General features: G+C 52.0%; 3 protein-coding genes across 3 annotated transcripts; 2 read left to right on the forward strand and 1 right to left on the reverse strand.

The window, feature by feature from the left end:
* Window positions 1-5,827, forward strand: LOC142882319 (serine protease 33-like). Its single transcript, XM_076017000.1, has 6 exons — window positions 1-128; window positions 2,494-2,514; window positions 2,641-2,803; window positions 3,570-3,838; window positions 4,312-4,451; window positions 4,858-5,827. The coding sequence occupies exons 1-6, from the start codon at window positions 62-64 to the stop codon at window positions 5,140-5,142; spliced, it is 945 nt and encodes a 314-aa protein (XP_075873115.1). The 5' UTR covers window positions 1-61; the 3' UTR covers window positions 5,143-5,827.
* Window positions 5,828-6,221: 394 nt separating this feature from the next.
* jmjd8 (jumonji domain containing 8) lies at window positions 6,222-9,531 on the forward strand. Its single transcript, XM_076016985.1, has 9 exons — window positions 6,222-6,431; window positions 7,094-7,189; window positions 7,312-7,360; window positions 7,552-7,648; window positions 8,229-8,297; window positions 8,380-8,499; window positions 8,917-8,984; window positions 9,067-9,201; window positions 9,292-9,531. Exons 1-9 carry the CDS (start codon window positions 6,328-6,330, stop codon window positions 9,370-9,372), a joined length of 819 nt encoding a protein of 272 aa, XP_075873100.1. The 5' UTR covers window positions 6,222-6,327; the 3' UTR covers window positions 9,373-9,531.
* Window positions 9,532-10,627: 1,096 nt separating this feature from the next.
* tbc1d10b (TBC1 domain family, member 10b) lies at window positions 10,628-18,982 on the reverse strand. The gene is given in 10 exon segments (XM_076016984.1): window positions 10,628-13,242; window positions 13,404-13,558; window positions 13,691-13,880; window positions 13,961-14,026; window positions 14,137-14,251; window positions 14,459-14,565; window positions 15,129-15,236; window positions 15,486-15,578; window positions 16,454-17,486; window positions 18,290-18,982. Coding segments are annotated over 10 exon segments (2,715 nt in total). The 5' UTR covers window positions 18,313-18,982; the 3' UTR covers window positions 10,628-12,417.
* Window positions 18,983-20,190: the final 1,208 nt, after the last annotated feature.

A 20,190-nucleotide genomic window follows, 5' to 3' on the forward strand; every position in this document is an offset into this window, starting at 1 on the left:
CAGCAGCTCCGGGCGCCACAACACCTCCTCAGCTCCTCCGGCCACCTCACAGACTGCCAGGATGAAGGTCCACCTGCCCGCCACCACCACCACCACCACCACGCTGCTGCTGCTGCTGCTGCTCCCAGGTGAGTCCCTCACGCTTCACCGCCGGCTCACCGATTAATGATTCGCCAGCGGCTGGGCGACCCGGCAGGACACACAGCCAGCCGCAGGTGAACGGGTGCGGCAGGCGACGAGGCTCTGGGTCAGACGTGAAAATCCAGTTGCTGGGTTTGACGTCACACACAGAGAACAATCGGGAGTCGCTGAGCTGCATTTGGCTTGCAAATTCCTTTCCGAGTCATCTGCAAATGTCTTCATTTCATCACCGGGGTCAGCGCTGTCGTTTTGTCAATTTGAGCATGAATTTGAATTTTGAAACTTTTGGCCAAACGAAATTTTGTTTTGGACGGTGAAAAACAGTAACGTGTAACATCCAACCACACAGGGACAGGTAAGCACAGGTGTGTACTGTATACATACATATATATATATATATATGTATATATATATATATATATACATATATATATATATATATGTATATATATATATATATATACATATATATATATATATATGTATATATATATATATATATATATATATATATATATATATGTACATATACATACATATATGTATATATGTATATATATATACATATATACATATATATATGTATATATATATATATATATATATATATACATATATATATATATATATATATGTATATATATATATATATATATATATATATATATATGTACATATACATACATATATGTATATATGTATATATATATACATATATACATATATATATATATATATGTATATATATATATATATATATATACATATATACATATATATATATATATATGTATATATATATATATATATATATACATATATATATATATATATGTATATATATATATATATATATATATATATATATATATGTACATATACATACATATATGTATATATGTATATATATATACATATATATATATATACATATATATATATATATATATATATATGTATATATATATATATATATATATATATATATATATATATATATATATATATATATATATATATATGTATATATATATACATATATACATATATGTATGTATATGTACATATATATATATATATATATATATATATATATATGTACATATACATACATATATGTATATATGTATATATATATACATATATACATATATATATATATATATGTATATATATATATATATATATATACATATATACATATATATATATATATATGTATATATATATATATATATATATACATATATATATATATATATGTATATATATATATATATATATATATATATATATATATATGTACATATACATACATATATGTATATATGTATATATATATACATATATATATATATACATATATATATATATATATATATATATGTATATATATATATATATATATATATATATATATATATATATATATATATATATATATATATATATATGTACACAAACACAAATGTGTGCGTAAAGTGTGTGTGTGTGTGTGTGTAACACCTGGCACACATTTGATTTCCCTATTTCCGTATTGGTTATGGGATGTTGTGGACGTGTTATTTGTCATGTGGACGTTTTATGAGACGGTGGGAGCATAATAAAAATAGCGATGTTGATAGCATTGAATTTGGTGCAGCAGGCAGTCGGCACCGTGGCCTCACAGCCAGCAGGAGGTGGTGGTGGGTGTTTTGATTGGCTGGAGCTCTCTTTGCTTGATAACAACACTCAGATTTATTCAATTCGAGTCCTCTTCTGTTCAGGTTTCCTCCAGTACTCAGTGTCACAGGTTTGGTTTTTGTTTTGTTTTTTGGTTTTTTTGCCGTAGCCAATCCCAGCTGTCCTGTGGTGGAAGGCGGGGCTACGCACCTGGACAGGTGGCCAGTTTATTGTAGTTGCCACAGAGAAAGACACACTTACACACAACCCTTTGGGATCGCTGGCAACCACTGGGGACCCTGAATTGTCAGTTTGGATTTGTGTGAGTGAAATTTCTCCACATCTGTCCAGGTGTGTAGCCCCGCCTTCCGCCTTCCAGCTCAGACAGCTGGGATTGGCTACAGCAAAGAACAAACAAAAAAAAAGCAAGCCTGTGACACGGAGTACAGAACAGAAGACGAATTGAATTGAATGAATGTGTTTGGTTTAGAGAGAGCTCCACCCACATTCATATTACACAACAGCACCGGTGTGCAAATACTCCTCCAACCTACGAATACTAGTTAATGGACAGTGGACGACGCGGTATATTGATGCTAGTGTTGCTAGTAGCTAGTAGCCGCTAGCTGTCGTGACGCTCGGGGTTTCTCGACACTAACACACTGGTTGTCTTTCTCTCCTCCGCCACAGGGGGAGACTCGCAGTTCGAAGGTGAGTTCCCCCCCCTCGTCACCTCTTGTCTCTTGACGTCCTCTTTCAAAGAATAAAGGCCGAATGGTTCCAACCCCCCTCACACAGCCGCTAACCACTCCCACTCTCTGCCCCCCCCCCCCCCAGTTTGCGGCATGGCGCCACTCAACTCTCGGATTGTGGGCGGGGCCGACGCCACAGCTGGCGACTGGCCCTGGCAGGTCAGCCTGCACCGCAGCGGGAGCCACTTCTGCGGCGGCTCCCTCATCAGCAGTCAATGGGTCTTGACCGCCGCCCACTGCTTCGAGAGGTGAGCGCTGACTGACCCCTGACCCCTGACCCTCCAACCCGTCACACGCCACAACCGCCCAGCTACTGGCGATCTCGGCTCCCGTGATGAAGCGCTAGCGGCAGCTGTCACTCAGCCTGGGTGATCGCTGACCGGCTGCCAGTAGGGGGCGCCGTCAGGGCCAGCTAGGTCTTCTCTGCTGGCCTCAAAACACTTAGAAAAGTACAGTTTGCTGTAAATATGATAATTAACTTGTTCTTCTTTCACATCACATAATATCCACTTGGTTCCGTTGTCGTATATTACTGTAGAGGTTTTATCCAATCATATTTCAGCTAGCCCTGTTAGACCAGCAGAACCCACATAGCGGACAGCGAACGCACCACCGACCGTTGCCACAGCCAATCAGATCTCGACTATGCGATGCCAGACCAGCTGGCTGCTTTACGCTGACCGTCACACGTAGGTCTCCTGTGATTGGATAAGAAGCCCTGAGAACCTTACAGACTGAACTCAACCCGGACAGCAAACCCACCATGACTGAAGCAGAATGTGAAGATTTAGCTGCAATTTGAAATGTAAACAATGTGGTGCCACCGGGTTCAATTGTTCAAATGTCATCGTCACTGGCCGGGCTGCTTGGAGTCAGTCGGAGCCGGTTTGGACCCGGTGGCTCCGCCTCCAGGGTTCCGCCTTGGCGTCCTGCTCCAAACTTTAGCCAGGGGTTGGAATCTGCGACTCTCTGTGACTTCTTTGACCTCTTGCACCCCCCCCCCCCCTCCCCCAGCCTCAGCACCACAAACCTGATTGTCTACATGGGCCGGCTGACCCAGCAGTCCCTCAACCTCAACGAGGAGTCCAGGACCGTGACCGAGATCCTCCGCCACGCCGACTACAACGCCAACACCTTCGACAACGACATCTGCCTGCTGAGGCTCTCCTCTGCCGTCACCTTCACCAACTTCATCGTTCCCGTGTGCCTGGCGGCGTCCGGCAGCACCTTCGGCGCCGGCACCGACGTCTGGGTCACCGGATGGGGGACCATCCAGTCTGGAGGTGAGACAGAGAGGTGCCGTAGCAGCAGTTGTGCTTTTATTGCCACTCAGGTTGCGGTGTAATTACACTCCACTCAGGACTTTGGCACTCGGGTTTAAACCACGTGATTTTATTTTTTCAAACTGGTTTCCTGCTCTGTTCTTTCCACGAGGGTTCAACTCTGGAATCTGCTTCCTCCTCGGTCTTTGTGTTCTCATTATCTCGGACCGTCGTCAACGTGACTCAGTGACTCAGCAACTCAGCTGACCTGAAAGGGATTCTTTGGGTTGAACCAGTTGCGGCTGTACCTGAACCTGTTCTGCGATGTGGTGCAGAACAGGTTCAGGTAGAGTCTCAGGTAGATGGCCACACCTGTATGGCCATCAAAATACTTTGGCTTATTGCGAAGAATTGGCCCGTTCACTGTTTCCTGGTTCCCGACTCAGAGGTGGAGGCAGTTCTCTAACGCTGCCTTGGTGTGTCTGCCCGCACAGTTCCCCTGCCGTTCCCTGGAACGCTGCAGGAAGTCAGCGTTCCCATCGTGTCCACCAGCGCCTGCAGCGCCGTCTACTCGACCCTCACCGCCAACATGCTGTGTGCCGGTCTGACCGAGGGAGGGAGGGACTCGTGCCAGGTGAGTGAGCTCAAAGTGACAACAGCTTCCTGTGGGCTCAGGAAGTCGGGAGGGCGGGACATCGGGTGAGTGCAGGCCCAAGCTGTGATGACACCTGGTGGTCAGGGAGGGCGTGAACAACACCCTCCCTGACCACCAGGGGAGGGCGTGAACGACACACATGTATATGTGTATATACTTATATGTATATATATATATATATGTATATACACACACACATATATACACACACACATATATATATATATATATATATATATATATATATATATATATATATATATATATAGATATAGATATAAATAACTTCTGTAACATCTGTCAGATATCTGATTACGTGTCAGACATTGTGTGACTGCTGTGATTGGCTGAGTGAGTGTCAGCTGACCTTGGTTGTGCTGTCCAGGGCGACTCCGGCGGCCCCCTGGTGATTAAAAACAGCACCAAGTGGGTGCAGGGCGGCGTGGTGAGCTTCGGCGAGGGCTGCGCTCAGCCCAACCGGCCGGGAGTCTACACCCGAGTGTCTCGGTACCAGACGTGGATCAGCGACAGAATCGGCGGCAGCAGCGTGGCCGGCTTCTTGGACGTCCAAGGATCCTCTACTGGCGGCGCCCCGCTGAACTGCGGCGGCGCCACGCTGCTGCTGCTCACCGTCCTGCAGGCCGTCTTCTCCCTCTGCATCCTCTCCTAGTGAGCTGCAGCACGTCGCCGCCATCACTGCCCTCCGAGAGACGGCACCTCGTCACACTGCTATTTAGAAAATGAAGAAAAAAAGTGTAAAAAATAAAAAAAAATAAAAAATAAAAAATAAATTCTGAGAATGAAAAACTTTGAGGAATTTCTCAGATTTGGCTGCGTAAGTGACTGAGGATGTGGTGATATGCTGTGAATGAAGGGGAAAACACATTAGCATTTGAAGGAAATAAAATTCAAAGTGACATGTAGCCACTTTGAATAATCATATGAAAGATTATTTTTTTGATAAACGATATATTGATTTATTTTCCTAATCTTCTTTTTTTATTTAACAAAATCTTACAGCAGGCATGTAACCCTGTAAATAATCAGATCTACAATGTAGATTTAAATCTGTACATTGATTCATTTGATGTATATATGGAAATGTTTTGCTCAATTTAACACGATGACACGCAGCCACTGAATCATAACAAAACAGCTAAAACAAAACAAGCAGAAGTGTAAATCTGTGAAGGGTGACTGCATGGACCCATAACACCTGCACTGAGTTCGGAGGTCAGAGGTCATGGACTGGAGCAACATGTGTCTCTGTGTCTTTATGTCTTTTTTTGTTACATTGCACCAGATTCACTTGGTATATTTCTTTTTATTGTCAAATAAATATTTTATTTCCTTAACACTGATGTCAGATAAATCATTGAAGTTTGAACACATTGGGGAAATTTGCATAATTATAGCAACTGTATAGTGCAAAACATGGAAAATTATATTAATTAAAAGAAATAAGGCAATAAAAAAAAATATTTGTAGGGTATAAAAGGAAAAAAAACAAGATATTATTATTATTATTGACAATAATAATAATAATAATAATAATAATAATAATAATAATAATAATAATTTAAATCAGTACATTATCAATAAAAATGATTTGCAGAAGTCAAAAAATCGCAGTACGAAGAAAATTGGAACTACCGTAAAAAGAAAAGCCCTTCCATTGGACGGCAACGGACCACGTGTGAATGTGGCGCTTGCTGATTGGCTGGCCAACCCGGAAGCGCCGAGGCGGTGCTGCAGCGGTTCACTGTCTCTCCGCCGGGAGATGAAGAGGATCGATCTTCTTCCTCAGGTCGGCTCCTCCACCTGCTGAGCTCAGGTTCGGCGGACGGTCGGTCGGATGGAGCGGCTCGGCGGCATACTGACCGGAAGTCACCTACTCCTGCTGCTCTACGTCGCCGCCGTGCCGACCGCGGCGGAACCGGCGGAGGACGAGGCCGGCTGGTGAGTCCGACCGAACTTCCTGCTCCACATTCCGCTCACGTTTCTCGAAAAAATAAAATAAAATAAAAACTGATATATCTGAATATCGTCACAGTTCCACCTGTGTGTTACTAATGTCACCTGCTGGCAACACCTGCCAGAGTTCCCATTGGTCCAGAGCAGCTCCTCAGCAGCTCACTCACTCTGACCTTTGACCTCGGGCTCACTTCCAGAGCCCGAGTGTTTTATTGATTGACATTTATGATTTATCTTTTTCATTTATAGCACTTTAAACATTTTCTGTAACTGTTTTTAATTTTTTTTGTCATAAATATGACCGGCCACGTGTGTTTTGTGATTTTTTTACTTTTTATTTATAGAAAAAATGACGATATCGCAATATTGACGCCAAAAATATCGATTATCATATTGAATTTGAAACATGTTGTCGTCCATTAGTACGGCGGGGGGGGGGGGGGGGGGGGGGTCAATGGTGGTGTCCAATCAGATTTGAGGGTTAGCCAGTGCTGCTCTGGACACACCCTCTGGCTCCGCCTCTGGTCCCAACCAGCTCCTGGTTCAGCAGCAGAACCAGCAGTGAGTCAGTGAGTGGTGAAGCAGGAGAACCAGCAGGTCTCCATGGGAGAGGAACCACACTCACTGTGTGTGTGTGTTCACCCCAGGTCCCTGTACCCTGAGTCCAGGCTGCAGGATGAAGGTCCGTGTACCATCGACGTGTGGGAAGCCACTCAGCTCTCCTACCAGCAGTTCACTGAAAGGTGCCGACACCAGTCTCTCTCTCTCTCTCTCTCTCTCTCACTCACTCTCACTCTCACACACACACACACACACACTCTCACACACACACACACGACTAAACCTGCCTCTGTATTCTTTGCAGATACGCCTACAGCAGACCGGTGATCCTCCGAGGTCTGACGGACAACACGGTGAGCTCGCTGGTTCTGACTGGGACCAAACTGCTTCAACACAACAACAACAACCACACAACCTCCAGAAAACACCTGACCTGTGCACTCAAGTCATCTCTGTTCCTCAACGTCCACCATCAGGTTGTTTTCTCGCCACTTCCCGTTTCCTCTTCCTTAACCTCGGCTCTTTTCTCTGCGTTTCCATCCAGAAGTTCCGCTCGCTGTGCTCCAAGTCCAAGCTGCTGGCGGCGTTTGGAGATCGCAAGGTGGAGCTGAGCACGGCCAACACCTTCTCCTACAGGAAAGGTCAGTGGCTCCGCTGCTCGAGGTCACAGTGGCACAGTTCAGCTTCTGAAGTGAACGGAAGTCAAGACGTGACTCTGTTTTCATTACATCGATTAATTAAACGATCACATTTGCTGATAATTTAGCAAGAATTAAAAAGCTGCGACAAAGTAATCTGGACTGAGCTGACCAGAGGTCAGAGGTCAGGATGAGCATCTGGATCATTTTGAACACTATAGCCGTTTTCTCTTTGTCAACTGCAGCTCAGGCAGACGGTCATCAGTCACACTTCTGACCAGTGAGACATTATTGGATGTTGACACTTTTTCTAACAGTCTGAACTTTGACCTCAAAGCCGAGCTCCTCTAAAATAACTTCCTGTGTCTAAAATATCCACTTTCACATTGGGCCACACAGCAGCAGAGCTGAACTGACCTCACTTCCAGCAACAGCAACTAGAATCAAGCAGTGTGTAACCAGCGTGTTTGTCTCATGTGAGGAAGCTGAAGTACAGATATCTGTGTACAAATGTCAGAGGTCAAAGTAAAGTCCTTGCACCTCACTGTGTGCACTCACCGTCTCTTCCCTCCCTGTCCTCCAGTGCGCGTGGCCTTCAGGGAGTACGTGCAGCAGCTCCTGCGACCCCAGGCGGCCGGCGCCCTGGGCAGCGGTGGGTGGAGCCGACGGCCGGGTGGAGGTCAGGTGACAGGAAGTGACAGCTGACTGTGGTGGTCTCCCTCCCTCCCCTGCAGAGACGCTCTACTTCTTCGGAGGGAACAACGTGAGCGAGTGGCAGAGCTTGTTTGACCAGTACGAGGCTCCGCCCTACACCTTCCCGCACACCAGCACCGCCTACAGCTTCGGAATTGCAGGTGAGAGACGGATTGTTTTTCCCAGTGGACACTCGAGGTACTGCAGATTTGTAGTGGAATTTTTTTCCCTGTCATTCCAGTGTAGTTTGGTACATCGATCTGTCTCTCTAATTAATTACTTAGCAACTTCAGTTCAAACCAGCTCCAAGCTTAAAATGCTGGCTCCGCCCCCGTCTGTGGGTGTGTCTGGGTTCCTCTTCATAAGCTTCCTGTTCATTGGCTTCTTGGAGTCCTATTTTTTACAAACATACTTGGATCGAATGTCATTTGTGTTTTAATTGATTTGTAAAAGAAACTGAACTCTGTTGCTGCCTGATTGGCTCTTGGGGTTCCTGGCTGTGGAGGAGCCTCCTGCTGAGAAGACCTTGGAGGTGAAGATGAGTAGATGTTGACCACTGTGACCCTGCTTCCCCCCAGGTCCAGGAACTGGCGTCCCCTTCCACTGGCATGGCCCGGGCTTCGCTGAGGTCATCCACGGCAGAAAGGTGATCCATCATCTCCACCGTGACCTTCAGACATCCTTCAGATCTTCTTCACAGCTTCATTGACTTCCTGCTGCTGCTGCAGCGCTGGTTCTTCTACCCTCCAGACCAGGAGCCACACTTCCACCCCAACAGCACCACCCTGTCCTGGCTGAACCACACCTACCCCCACCTGTGCCAGCAGGAGGCGCCACTGGAGTGCACAGTCCACCCTGGAGAGGTGAGCACAAGCCCACGCTCCCCTCCTCTCCCCCCCGAGCAGGAAGTGGCAGCCTGTCACCAGGAAGTGAGTGTACCTGCTCTCTTCCAGGTGATCTACTTCCCCGACCGCTGGTGGCACGCGACCCTCAACTTGGACACCAGCGTCTTCATGTCCACCTTCCTGGGCTGAGCGCCGCAGCCTCGCTCAGCATCTGAGGAACAACCAATAGGAGTGCGAGCACCACGATGATGTCATCGCAGCGCAAACACAGGGAACAAGCAGAACCTTTGAATGTGTTTTTGATTCATTTGTGATTTTTACTCTTTGATAAAACTGAAATCTGTTGAATCTTCTGGGTTTTTTTCTTGCTGTGTTGTTTGGACATCAGAGACGAGAGTCTGACCAGCTGGAGCCTCTGGAGTCTCTGGAACTCCTGCAGCTGCTGGAGTCTCTGGAGCTCCTGCAGCTGCTGGAGCCTCTGGAGCTCCTGCAGCTGCTGGAGCCTCTGGAACTCCTGCAGCCGCTGGAGTCTCTGGAGCTCCTGCAGCCTCTGGAGTCTCTGGAGCTCCTGCAGCCTCTGGAGTCTCTGGAGCTCCTGCAGCTGCTGGAGTCTCTGGAGCTCCTGCAGCCTCTGGAGTCTCTGGAGCTCCTGCAGCTGCTGGAGCCTCTGGAGCTCCTGCAGCTGCTGGAGCCTCTGGAACTCCTGCAGCCGCTGGAGTCTCTGGAGCTCCTGCAGCCTCTGGAGTCTCTGGAGCTCCTGCAGCCTCTGGAGTCTCTGGAGCTCCTGCAGCTGCTGGAGCCTCTGGAGCTCCTGCAGCCTCTGGAGTCTCTGGAGCTCCTGCAGCTGCTGGAGCCTCTGGAGCTCCTGCAGCCGCTGGAGCCTCTGGAGCTCCTGCAGCCGCTGGAGTCTCTGGAGCTCCTGCAGCCGCTGGAGCCTCTGGAGCTCCTGCAGCCGCTGGAGCCTCTGGAGCTCCTGCAGCCTCTGGAGTCTCTGGAGCTCCTGCAGCTGCTGGAGCCTCTGGAGCTCCTGCAGCCTCTGGAGTCTCTGGAGCTCCTGCAGCTGCTGGAGCCTCTGGAGCTCCTGCAGCTGCTGGAGTCTCTGGAGCTCCTGCAGCCGCTGGAGTCTCTGGAACTCCTGCAGCCGCTGGAGTCTCTGGAGCTCCTGCAGCCTCTGGAGTCTCTGGAGCTCCTGCAGCCTCTGGAGTCTCTGGAGCTCCTGCAGCTGCTGGAGTCTCTGGAGCTCCTGCAGCCTCTGGAGTCTCTGGAGCTCCTGCAGCTGCTGGAGCCTCTGGAGCTCCTGCAGCTGCTGGAGCCTCTGGAGCTCCTGCAGCCGCTGGAGCTCCAGAGACTCCAGAGCCTCTGGAGCTCCTTCAGCCTCTGAAGCCTCTGCTTCTTCAGCAGCAGCTCCTCCCGCAGGGCCACAGTGAGCCACACCACAACCATCTCATATATTACGGTTTATTATTCATCACAAACGTCTTCATCATCATCATCATGGTCATCAGTTAAATACATCAGCTGTAGCTCTGAAGGAATGAATTAATGAGCTAATGATTCCACTTCACTTCTGCAAACCACGTGTAAACTTCCAACAAAAAAAAAGACGCAACGGCGTATCAGAGGGCGACAACTAGACTTTTTCCAGGGGGTCGGAGACGACAGGAAGCGTCGCTCCTGGACCACCACCACCACCATCATCATGGTGGTGGTGGTGGTGGTGGTCTGTGTCCGAGCAGCTCAGCGCCACCAGGTGGTCTTTGAGTTTTCTTCTCTAAATCTCGACACGACCAACAAAGAGGCCGAACGCCGCGTATCACTCGGGGGGGGGGGGGCGTTGTCGCCGCTGTGTTTTGCATAGATGTGTTGACGGTGGCTTGTCAGCGAGGTCCCTACACAACGACAGGCATGACGAGACGATCACAGAGGCCTGAAGAACAACCACGACGACACACAGTCCCGCTACACCTCCGCCTAGCTATCTATGAGGAGCTCTTTGTTTTTAGTCTTTTTTTTTTGCCATTTACATTTTTTTTTTGCCATCAAATGGTATGAACCAACTAACTAACTAGGGGGCGCTATTCACGGTAAATACCGATGGGGTTCAGTGCAGTTTCAACGTTTTTATGCATAAATACCTTACAGTACAGAACACTGAGTGTAAAAGAGGTGGGAGTGAGTTAGTGGGCACACCACAGTCACTGTACAGCACGGCTTCTGCCAACACTGCCCCCCGGTGGACCGGAGGAGACACTGGCCACTCACCAAGACCTACGGTTAAAAACTCAGTAACAGCCAACGAGTCGGCAACGAGTCGGCAACGCCGTGGCGGCGGCGACTCGGCGTGCAAAGACCAAAGAAGAAGAAGAAAAAAACAAACAGAGGAGGAGGAGGAAGAGGAGGAAGAGATCTCCCAGTCTGCGGTCGTCCGCTTCCGTTCCAGTTGTTCCAGGTTTTCGCTCATAGAAAAATAAGTCTGATTGAAAATAAAAATTAATATTAATTCATAATATACTATATTTGATTAAATTAACCTCTTTGTACATAAATTACACAGGAAGAGCGAGTGGAAGGAAGGTCAGAGGTCAAAGCTACTGGGGGGGAGGGAGGTGGCATCCTTCCATGACTTCATCAGGTTGGGGGTGGGTGGGTGGGGGGGGTGTTCGACCATGGCCAGTGCAAAATAATAATAAAAAATAAAATAACATAAGAAGAATCCTTCATGTTGTTGAGATGGACGCAGCCTGGAGGGAGGAGAACGCCGTCGCCCTCTAGTGCCCTCTAGTGCCCTCTAGTGCCCTCTAGTGCTTATCCTGCTCTTCTTTTAATTCCTTCTGTGAAGTGCTTCGCCAAGGACGGCAGCAGCGGAGCAGCAGGAGCAGCACCAACGACATAATAAATACACGGTGACCTCCAGGGGGCAGCACTCCCCCAGATCCAATCACATCCTTCATCCAGTCCGACTCAAATAAAAGCAGGTCAGTTAGAAAACACAAGTAAAAAGCCTCTGAACGGAGGCGGAGCTCCAGTTAAAAGTGGACCAGCAGCTGCTGGGGGCCCTGGAGGACTCCCAGGTTCTGACAAATGCAGGACCAGGACCAGGACCAGGACCGGATCCAGTCTTTGAAATGATGCAGGAAGCCTCCCAGTTCCTCCCACTGCTCTGTGGCTCTCTGTCCCACTGACCTTTGACCTTTGACGTCCCCCTCCGGCTGTCCTGGACCGACGGGAGGAGAACTAGGCCGACTCCTTTGCCGCCGCTCCGTTCTTCTCCTCCCCTTCCCCTCCTCCTCCTCCTCCTCTCTCCTTCTTCTTCCCTCCTTTCTTCTTCTCCTTCTCCTTCTTCATTCTCTCCTTCTCCAGCTTCTCCTTCTCCTTCCTCTCCTTCAGCTTCTTCTTCTCGTCCTCCTTCTCCTTCTTCTTCTCCTCCTTGCTCTTCTTCTTCTTCTTGCCCCCCTCCTCCTCCACCTCCCCTCCTTCTCCTCCCTCCCCCTCCTCCGCCGCCGGCCCAGCCCCCTTCTCGCAGGGCGGCAGCGGGGCGTTGTTGGCGGTGGGGGAGGGGATGGTGGGCGTGATCTGCTCCGAGACGATCTTGGGCGAGGGCGCCGGCGTGGTATTGTGGGGGACGGGGCCACGTGGCGAGCTGGCGGCGGCTGCGTTGGCGTTGGCGGCGGAGGCTCTCTGGGTCGCTGCCCCGGGAGGGATGGGGGGCTTCTGGGCGGGGCCGGCGGGGTCGGGTGGCGGGGGTGAGGAGGAGAAGGTGGGTGCCTTCTTGGCGGGGGAGGGGAGGGGCGCCCTGGAGCGGCGGAAGCCCGGCAGCGACAGCAGGCTGGAGGAGGAGCGCAGCGGGCCCGGCGGGGGGGCGGAGCCACTGCCCAGGAAGGAGAAGCTGCCCCCCGAGGTGATGGCGGCGGCTCGCCGCTTCTGCTGGAAGACGTCGCGGCTGCCGTGGAGGCGGCGAGCCGGCTGGTGGCCCAGCTCGCCACGGGACTCACGCCACTTCCTCACCTGCACGCCGCACTCACGCTCGATCAGAGACTCACTGACTGGCAGAGTGACGATCTGAGGAGGACAAGGGGGAGAGGTCAGAGATCAGGGGAAGTCAGATGAGGTCAGTGGAGGTCAGCAGAGGTCAGGGGTCAGTGGAGGTCAGCTAAGGTCAGCTGAGGTCAGGGGGACACACTGAGAGGCTGCCAGGACCTGCAGCTCCTCCTGGGACCCACCTCCTGGACCAGCAGCTCCTCCCTGATGCTATCGGGGGAGATGTTCCTCAGACGCTCCATGGTCTCGTACATGCCCTGCAGCTCCCGCAGCTTCTCCACCGAGCCCAGCATCTGCTTGAGGAGCACCAGGCCCACCCGGAAGATGATCTTCACACCTGCAGAACACAACCATCATCATCATCATCATCATCATCATCATCAGCATCAGCAGCAGCAGCTCAACCCAGGAACCTTCTGCAGAGAGTCCCAGGGGGCAGGTGGGGGGGCCTGGAGCCGTGGAGCTCTACCTTCACAGAAGAACATGTCCCAGACCCGCAGCACGCAGGACCACGGCAGCGTGCGTGAGAAGATGCACATGAACCACTCGGTCATGTAGAGGATGGGGTCGATCTTGAACTTCTTGAGGTGGCGGTAGGCCATGGGGCAGGTGCGGCGCAGCAGCGAGAAGAAGATCTCCCCGTCCAGCTGGATGGCTTCCTGTCAACACAGAGCAGCCGGCGGTGAGGAGGTGGTGAGGGTGGGGGCGTGGCCACGGCGGTGGAGGGCGTGGCTCTCACCAGTCCGGCGCTGTAGTAACCAGGCAGGTACTTCTCACAGATGGTCACCAGGCACCAGAAGGCTTGCTGCAGAACAGAGGAACCAGCGTCAGGATCCCAGGGGCAGTTGATGGACCATTGAACCCCTCGACCCCCCTCCAGGCCCTCCCCCTCCTCCCTGCACCCCCCCACTTCACCTCGGCGGGCATGTGCATGAGCAGCACGGCGGCGACGGGGGCCTGGGCCTGGCAGTAGCCCTCGTCGGGCCGGTAGACGGTGTAGGCCTTCAGGATCCGGTAGAGATCCTGCTGCCTGCAGAGACACCTGGTGGTCAGGAAGCAAACTGCACCCGCCACCCTCCCTCTGCCCCACTTCCTGAGGAAACATCTCTGCTCTCGCTGGCACTGCGTGCGTGTCGGATCTCTTTAGTGAGCCCAACCAAAAAACCCATTCTCCGGGGCCGAAGTTCTAGAGTGTGTGTGTGTGTGTGTGTGAGTGTGAGTGTGAGTGTGAACATACCCGTGGCCGCCGCGAGCAGCAAACATCTCGTGGAAGGGGAACTGGCGGTGCAGGTCCTTCTCGATGATGTCCAGCCACTTGGCTTCTCCCTGCTCCCTCTCCAGCTCCTGCAGGGAGGAGAGAGAGCGCTGAGACCCTGCTGGAGACCCTGCTGGAGACCCTGCTGGAGATCCTTCTAGTGACCCTGCTGGAGATCCTGCTGGAGATCCTGCTAGTGACCCTGCTGGAGACCCTGCTGGAGACCCTGCTAGTGACCCTGCTGGAGATCCTGCTGGAGACCCTGCTGGAGACCCTGCTAGTGACCCTGCTAGTGTCCCTGCTAGTGACCCTGCTGGAGACCCTGCTGGAGACCCTGCTAGTGACCCTGCTAGAGACCCTGCTGGAGATCCTGCTGGAGATCCTGCTGGAGACCCTGCTAGTGACCCTGCAGGATCTGTATATATATATATATGTGTGTGTGTGTGTGTGTGTGTGTGTGTGTGTGTAGATCTCATCATCATATATAATGATAGCTGCGTTTGTATGACAGTTTTTTCACAAAATAAAAGCTAAAGTTTGGTACAGTTGTGCTTAGCAGGTGTTTCCACTGAATGGTGTGAAGGACCTCAGCTGTAATTATTCTGGCTACGCCTCGTGGGCAGCGAGTGCTACTAGCTCCTGGCAACAATACCTGGAACTTGCCGGGGTTGGCGTCCAGCAGCTCCTGGCTGTTGGACAGCATCTGCCAGGCCCTGGCTCTGAGCGAGGAGGGGATGCCCTTCCTGCAGCGCAGCTTCACCTGCAGCGCACACACACACACACACACACACACACACACACACACACACACACACACACACACACACACACACACACACACACACACACACACACACACACACACACACACACGTTGTTTGCTTGGTCTTTTTGCTCCTGTGTGCGCCCTCTGCTGCCAGCAGGGGGCGAGTGACGGCGAGCAGCTCGTCGTCTGCGGGTGGGTCTCTGGACAGAAGGTGCGTGCGGACAATCGGATCGGCGCCGGTACCTTCTGGAAGCGCTGCTTGATCCACTTGTCCCAGTTGCAGAACATGTCCAACCATTTGACCTCCCGCTGCCGGGCCACCTCCACCCGCATATCCTTCTCACTGTCAGCGAGGAGGAGGAGAAGGAGGAGGAGCAGGAGGAGCAGGGGGAGGAGGAGAAGGAGGAGAAGGAGAAGAAGGAGCAGGAGGAGGAGGGGGAGAAGGAGGAGGAGGCGGAGGAGGAGAAGGAGGAGAAGGAGGAGAAGACTCCATGAGTGTGCACTGCTGATGGTCAATCAATGAGTGCATTAATTATTCAACATGTCGGGGGCGCTGTTGGGAGGAAGAAGAGAGCAGACGCTGGGCGACATCACGGAGACTCAGTGAGTCATGGCCAACAGGAAGTGGAGGACAGACAGACAGACAGACAGACAGACAGACAGACAGACAGACGTGTTCGTCACACCAGTGCTACAACTAATGATTTTCTGTGTCGTCGACTCATCTATGGATTATTTTGATCGATTGGTCAAAATCTTCCTCTTCATCTCTCAGCCTCTACTGTGAACTGCTGCTTCACCTCACTGGCTGCCATCTGGACCGCTGCGTTCTACTGTCGCACAACCGACTCACTAACTGCTGCCGTGCAGTCAAAGCTCTCACGTGCTGCTGCATCACTGCAGTGCTGCCATGCAGTGCTGGCTGAGCTCCACTCAGTTCCGCTGCTTCGTTTTCTGTGAAATATTCCCCAAACTTCAGAAAGTTCAGAAAGCGACGCTGCCACCGTCGGCACTCAGTCAGTACTGCGCTACAGGTACAGGTGTAGGGGCTAGAGTGTGATTTTAATCATTCAGCGGTTTACAGTAACAATAAGACGACACACTGACGGTTACATTGTCACATTTTTAGAGGCGCGTTCAGGGAAAAAGGAACTGGAAGAAGAAGAAGAACAGTAGGAAGATGTCCAAAAATATCTGGCCGTGCAGCTGACTCACCCGCTCTCGCTGTACTGGCTGCCCCCCAGGAAGCCGTACTTGTCAGTGCGTCTCATCGTCAGGCCGTTGACCTCCGAGTCGGAGCCCACCGAGCTGCAGTCCTCGCCCAGGCCCGACAGCGACTCCAGCGTCCCCGACATCAGGCTGGCCGACTCCAGGTAGCTCAGCGTGTCGGGGGCGGGCCTCGCCCTCGGGCTGGGGAAGGCCTGGGGGAGGGGCTGGGCGGCGGGGGGCGCCGGCTCCTGGATGAGGGGGACAACGGTCGGGCTGGGGGGCTCCGCCAGGGTCGGAGTGCCAGGGGCTCCGTCCTCCTGGGGACCCCCAGCCTGGGGGGGCTGAGCCTGGGAGAGCTGACCTTCAGGGGCCTGAGCCTGGGAGAGCTGACCTTCAGGGGGCTGACCTTGGAGGGGCTGAGCCTGGGGGGGCTGAGCCTGGGGGGGCTGAGCTTGGGGGGGCTGAGCCTCGGGGGGCTGAGCCTCGGGGGGCTGAGCCTCGGCGGGCTGATCTTCAGGGGGCTGTGCTTGCTGTGGAGGCTGAGGTTCTTCTGCTGCTGCTGCTGCTGCTGCTGCAGGAGGAGGAGGAGGAGGAGCAGGTGCAGTCGCAGGCGCTGCAGCATCAGCATCGGCATCACCAGCGGGGATTGGGCCCCATTTGACATCACCAGGGGCAGGGCCTGGGTTGTGGGTGACGTAGACGTCGGGGTAGAGGTTGGGGCCAGGCTGGGAGTCGGGGGAGGGTGAGAGGGGCGGAGCCTCGTCCACTCCCTCCGTCCGGAGTCCCAGAGGTGTGAGCTGGGTGGGAGGGGGACAAGCCCCGCCCACCTGTGCTGGAGCCGCCACTGCAGCCGCCACCACCACCGGTGCCTCTTCCCTGCCGGGCTCGGCGGAGGAGATGCTGTTTGCAGGGAGTGCTGGGGGGGAGGAGGTGGAGGACGGGGGAAAGGACGGAGCTGAGTGGGGGTCACCCAGCGCCGCAGGAGACCTGGTGGACATGGTGGACAGCTCGGCCATGGAGGCGCTCAGATCGCTCCTGCAGGAAAACAAGCACACAGAGACAGAGGGAACCAATACCGTCAGATTCATTTCATTCCGTCCAAAATCCTCAGTGGAAAAACACAAGCTGAGCTTTAATATCTAACTGCAAGACTACCCGAGTAACTCTGAACCAACTCCAGTTCCTCTTTTCCACAGCAGCAGCACAGAAGCAGGACAGTGGAGACCAGTTTCTCATTCAAACTGGCGTAGAAAAGAGCTCAGTTTAGAGAAAATCTAACTCCAACACACACACACACACACACACACACACACACACACACACACACACACACACACACACACACACACACACACACACACACACCCTTCGTGTTGACGGGATTAAACCGGATCATCTCCCTCCAAACATGTGACTTTAAATGTCAATAGCAACACGTCGTTCCGCCTCGGCTCGGCAGGTGCAGTCTCTCCGACAGGTGAGTCGGTGTGTAGCCAAATTAGCACCTCCGTTGTGACAACCCCGCCAGGGGTCCGGCTGAGTCGCCGCCATCATCACCACCGGCCCCGAACCTGTCGCCACTGATGCAGCGCCGCTGTTGCTGACAAAGCAGCTTCCCGGCGGCTAAATGCTAACGGCACCATACTCGCACAGTGTTGTCAGGTCCTCCCTGGAGGCCTCCACTTCCCGATTCGGCTCGCGGGACCGGCGGCTTTACTCCGAGAGAACCCTGACACCCCCTCTGCCCTCCCCCACCGCCCCGAGCACCAGGCCGCGGGCCGGGTCCCGTCCACGGCCTGGCCCACCCAACTTCCAGCGCTCACCCCGGTCAGACTCACCCCGGCGTGTCACTGCGTTCCATCCGCCCAGACAGCCAGCCAGCGGGGGGCTAGTGGCGCATCTCCCCGCCACCACTGCGAGCCGGCGGCGAAGTCTCTTCACCTCCGCAAGACACCGGCACCGGCACCGGCGGAGCGGCCACGCCGAGGAAGAGGAGCCGCTGAGGCGGATGACGAGTCCGGGAGAGAAGGTCCTGCGAGCTAGCGGGCTAACTAGCCGGCTAGCCGAGCAGCCAGTTGACGTTACCGTGTCTTAACTAGCGAGCTAACCAGCTAGCCTGCTAGCCGAGCAGCCTATCACTTCCGCATCTACTGCGCATGCGCGACTCACATCGGCGAGGCACTCACATTGGGTGTTGACAGCGTCTCAACTAGCCAGCTAGCCGAGCAGCTAGTTGACGTTAGAGCGTCTTTGCTACCTAGCCAGCCAACCTAGCCAGCTAGCTGCCGATGGTGGGGTTTCTGCCTCTGTTAGCCTAGCTAGGCTAGCTGAATGCTTCGGTTCCGCCGCTCGGACATGCACTCTAAGCGTAGCCAGAGTCACCGAGATGAAGCCACCTCGTCAACGTTGCTATTCAATAATTTTTTTAAAAAAAGGGCGATGTTTCTCCTTTGTTGTTCGGCGGGTCGCAGCAGCAGGGGCGCATCCACCAGCAGCCGCAGCCTGCATTTCCTATTGACAGCCGCGTGCGCGCCCCCGCCCGCCTCGACGTCACCGATGGGCACCCGCACGGCATCTTCTCCAGCGGGAGGAGAATTCTTTTGTATGTTTGTTTTTTTAATTACAATTTTCTAACCAGTAACCGCATAATAATTACACATGGTAACTACATTCAGTTTTATACATAAAAAGTTGAATAGACTGAAAACAACGACGTTTTATTTTGAAATGAAGTAAAAACATGAAACATCGTTGTTGACGAAAAAAAACAAACAGCAAATGATCAAAACCTTCGTGAAGTCGTGTGTTTGTATTTTGTGTTCACCAACAGATGGCGGTGTTTCCCGCTTTACCTACAGCTTCATAGGAGATGCCTACCCTACCACGTCACGAACACGCACACAGACAAAACAAACCATTCCAATTCTGGAGGCCCCGTCCGGTGGCAAGTGTGAGTCATTGCAGTGTTGTGTTGTGTTGTGAGGAGCAGCAGGATGATGAAGGGAACTCCTTGGAAAATGAGGGCTGCCAGTGCTGCTTGGATGTGGGGGGGGGGGGGGGGGGGGACCTCCCAGGACTCCCATTACAAGGCAACCACACGCACACACAAGTTTACACAAGTCTGCACAGGCAGGGCGAAGCAGGGAAATCCTCACACACCACACCACACCACACCGTCTCCAGGGTGACACACACACACACCCACACACACACACACACACACGGTCCAAGGAAACATCACAGCAGTGAGGTCGGTGCTGGGGCAGACTCTCCCTTTAAAGGCCCAGTGTGGAACATCTGCCTTGATTTATGACTTTTACATTGGTAAGAGCTCAACATCCTGGCCCTGGATGCAGTAATGGCAGTGAGTCCTGGCAGTGCAATGAAAGTCATTTAGTTTCCCTCCAAGGCAACACGGTGGTGCAGAGGCTCAGTGCTGCTGCCTCACAGCAAGAAGGTTGTGGGTTCCATTCCAGGACCTCTCTGTGTGAGTCTGCTGGGTTCTCCAGGTTCTCACTGTGTCTGCTGGGTTCTCACTGTGTCTGCTGGGTTCTCCAGGTTCTCCATGTGTCTGCTGGGTTCTCTAGGGTCTGCTGGGTTCTCAATGTGTATGCTAGGTTCTCCAGGTTCTCACTGTGTCTGCTAGGTTCTCCAGTTTCTCACTGTGTCTGCTGGGTTCTCCAGCTTCCTCCCACACTCCAAAAACAGGCCTGTGAGGTGGATTGTAAACTGTAAATTG

This window comes from Nelusetta ayraudi, unplaced genomic scaffold, assembly GCF_046127955.1.
Source record: "Nelusetta ayraudi isolate G7.1 ecotype Tasmania unplaced genomic scaffold, CSIRO-AGI_Nayr_v1 ptg000256l, whole genome shotgun sequence".
Classification (NCBI taxonomy): Eukaryota; Metazoa; Chordata; class Actinopteri; order Tetraodontiformes; family Monacanthidae; genus Nelusetta; species Nelusetta ayraudi.

Excerpts from the sequence above, each read along its gene's own strand:
- LOC142882319 (XM_076017000.1), top strand. The coding sequence starts at position 62 with ATGAAGGTCCACCTGCCCGCCACCACCACCACCACCACCACGCTGCTG. Across the intron at positions 2,804-3,569 it reads GCCGCCCACTGCTTCGAGAG|CCTCAGCACCACAAACCTGA; the intron begins GTGAGCGCTGAC and ends CCCCTCCCCCAG. Across the intron at positions 3,839-4,311 it reads GGGGACCATCCAGTCTGGAG|TTCCCCTGCCGTTCCCTGGA; the intron begins GTGAGACAGAGA and ends CTGCCCGCACAG.
- jmjd8 (XM_076016985.1), top strand. The coding sequence starts at position 6,328 with ATGGAGCGGCTCGGCGGCATACTGACCGGAAGTCACCTACTCCTGCTG. Across the intron at positions 7,190-7,311 it reads TACCAGCAGTTCACTGAAAG|ATACGCCTACAGCAGACCGG; the intron begins GTGCCGACACCA and ends TATTCTTTGCAG. Across the intron at positions 8,985-9,066 it reads AGGTCATCCACGGCAGAAAG|CGCTGGTTCTTCTACCCTCC; the intron begins GTGATCCATCAT and ends CTGCTGCTGCAG.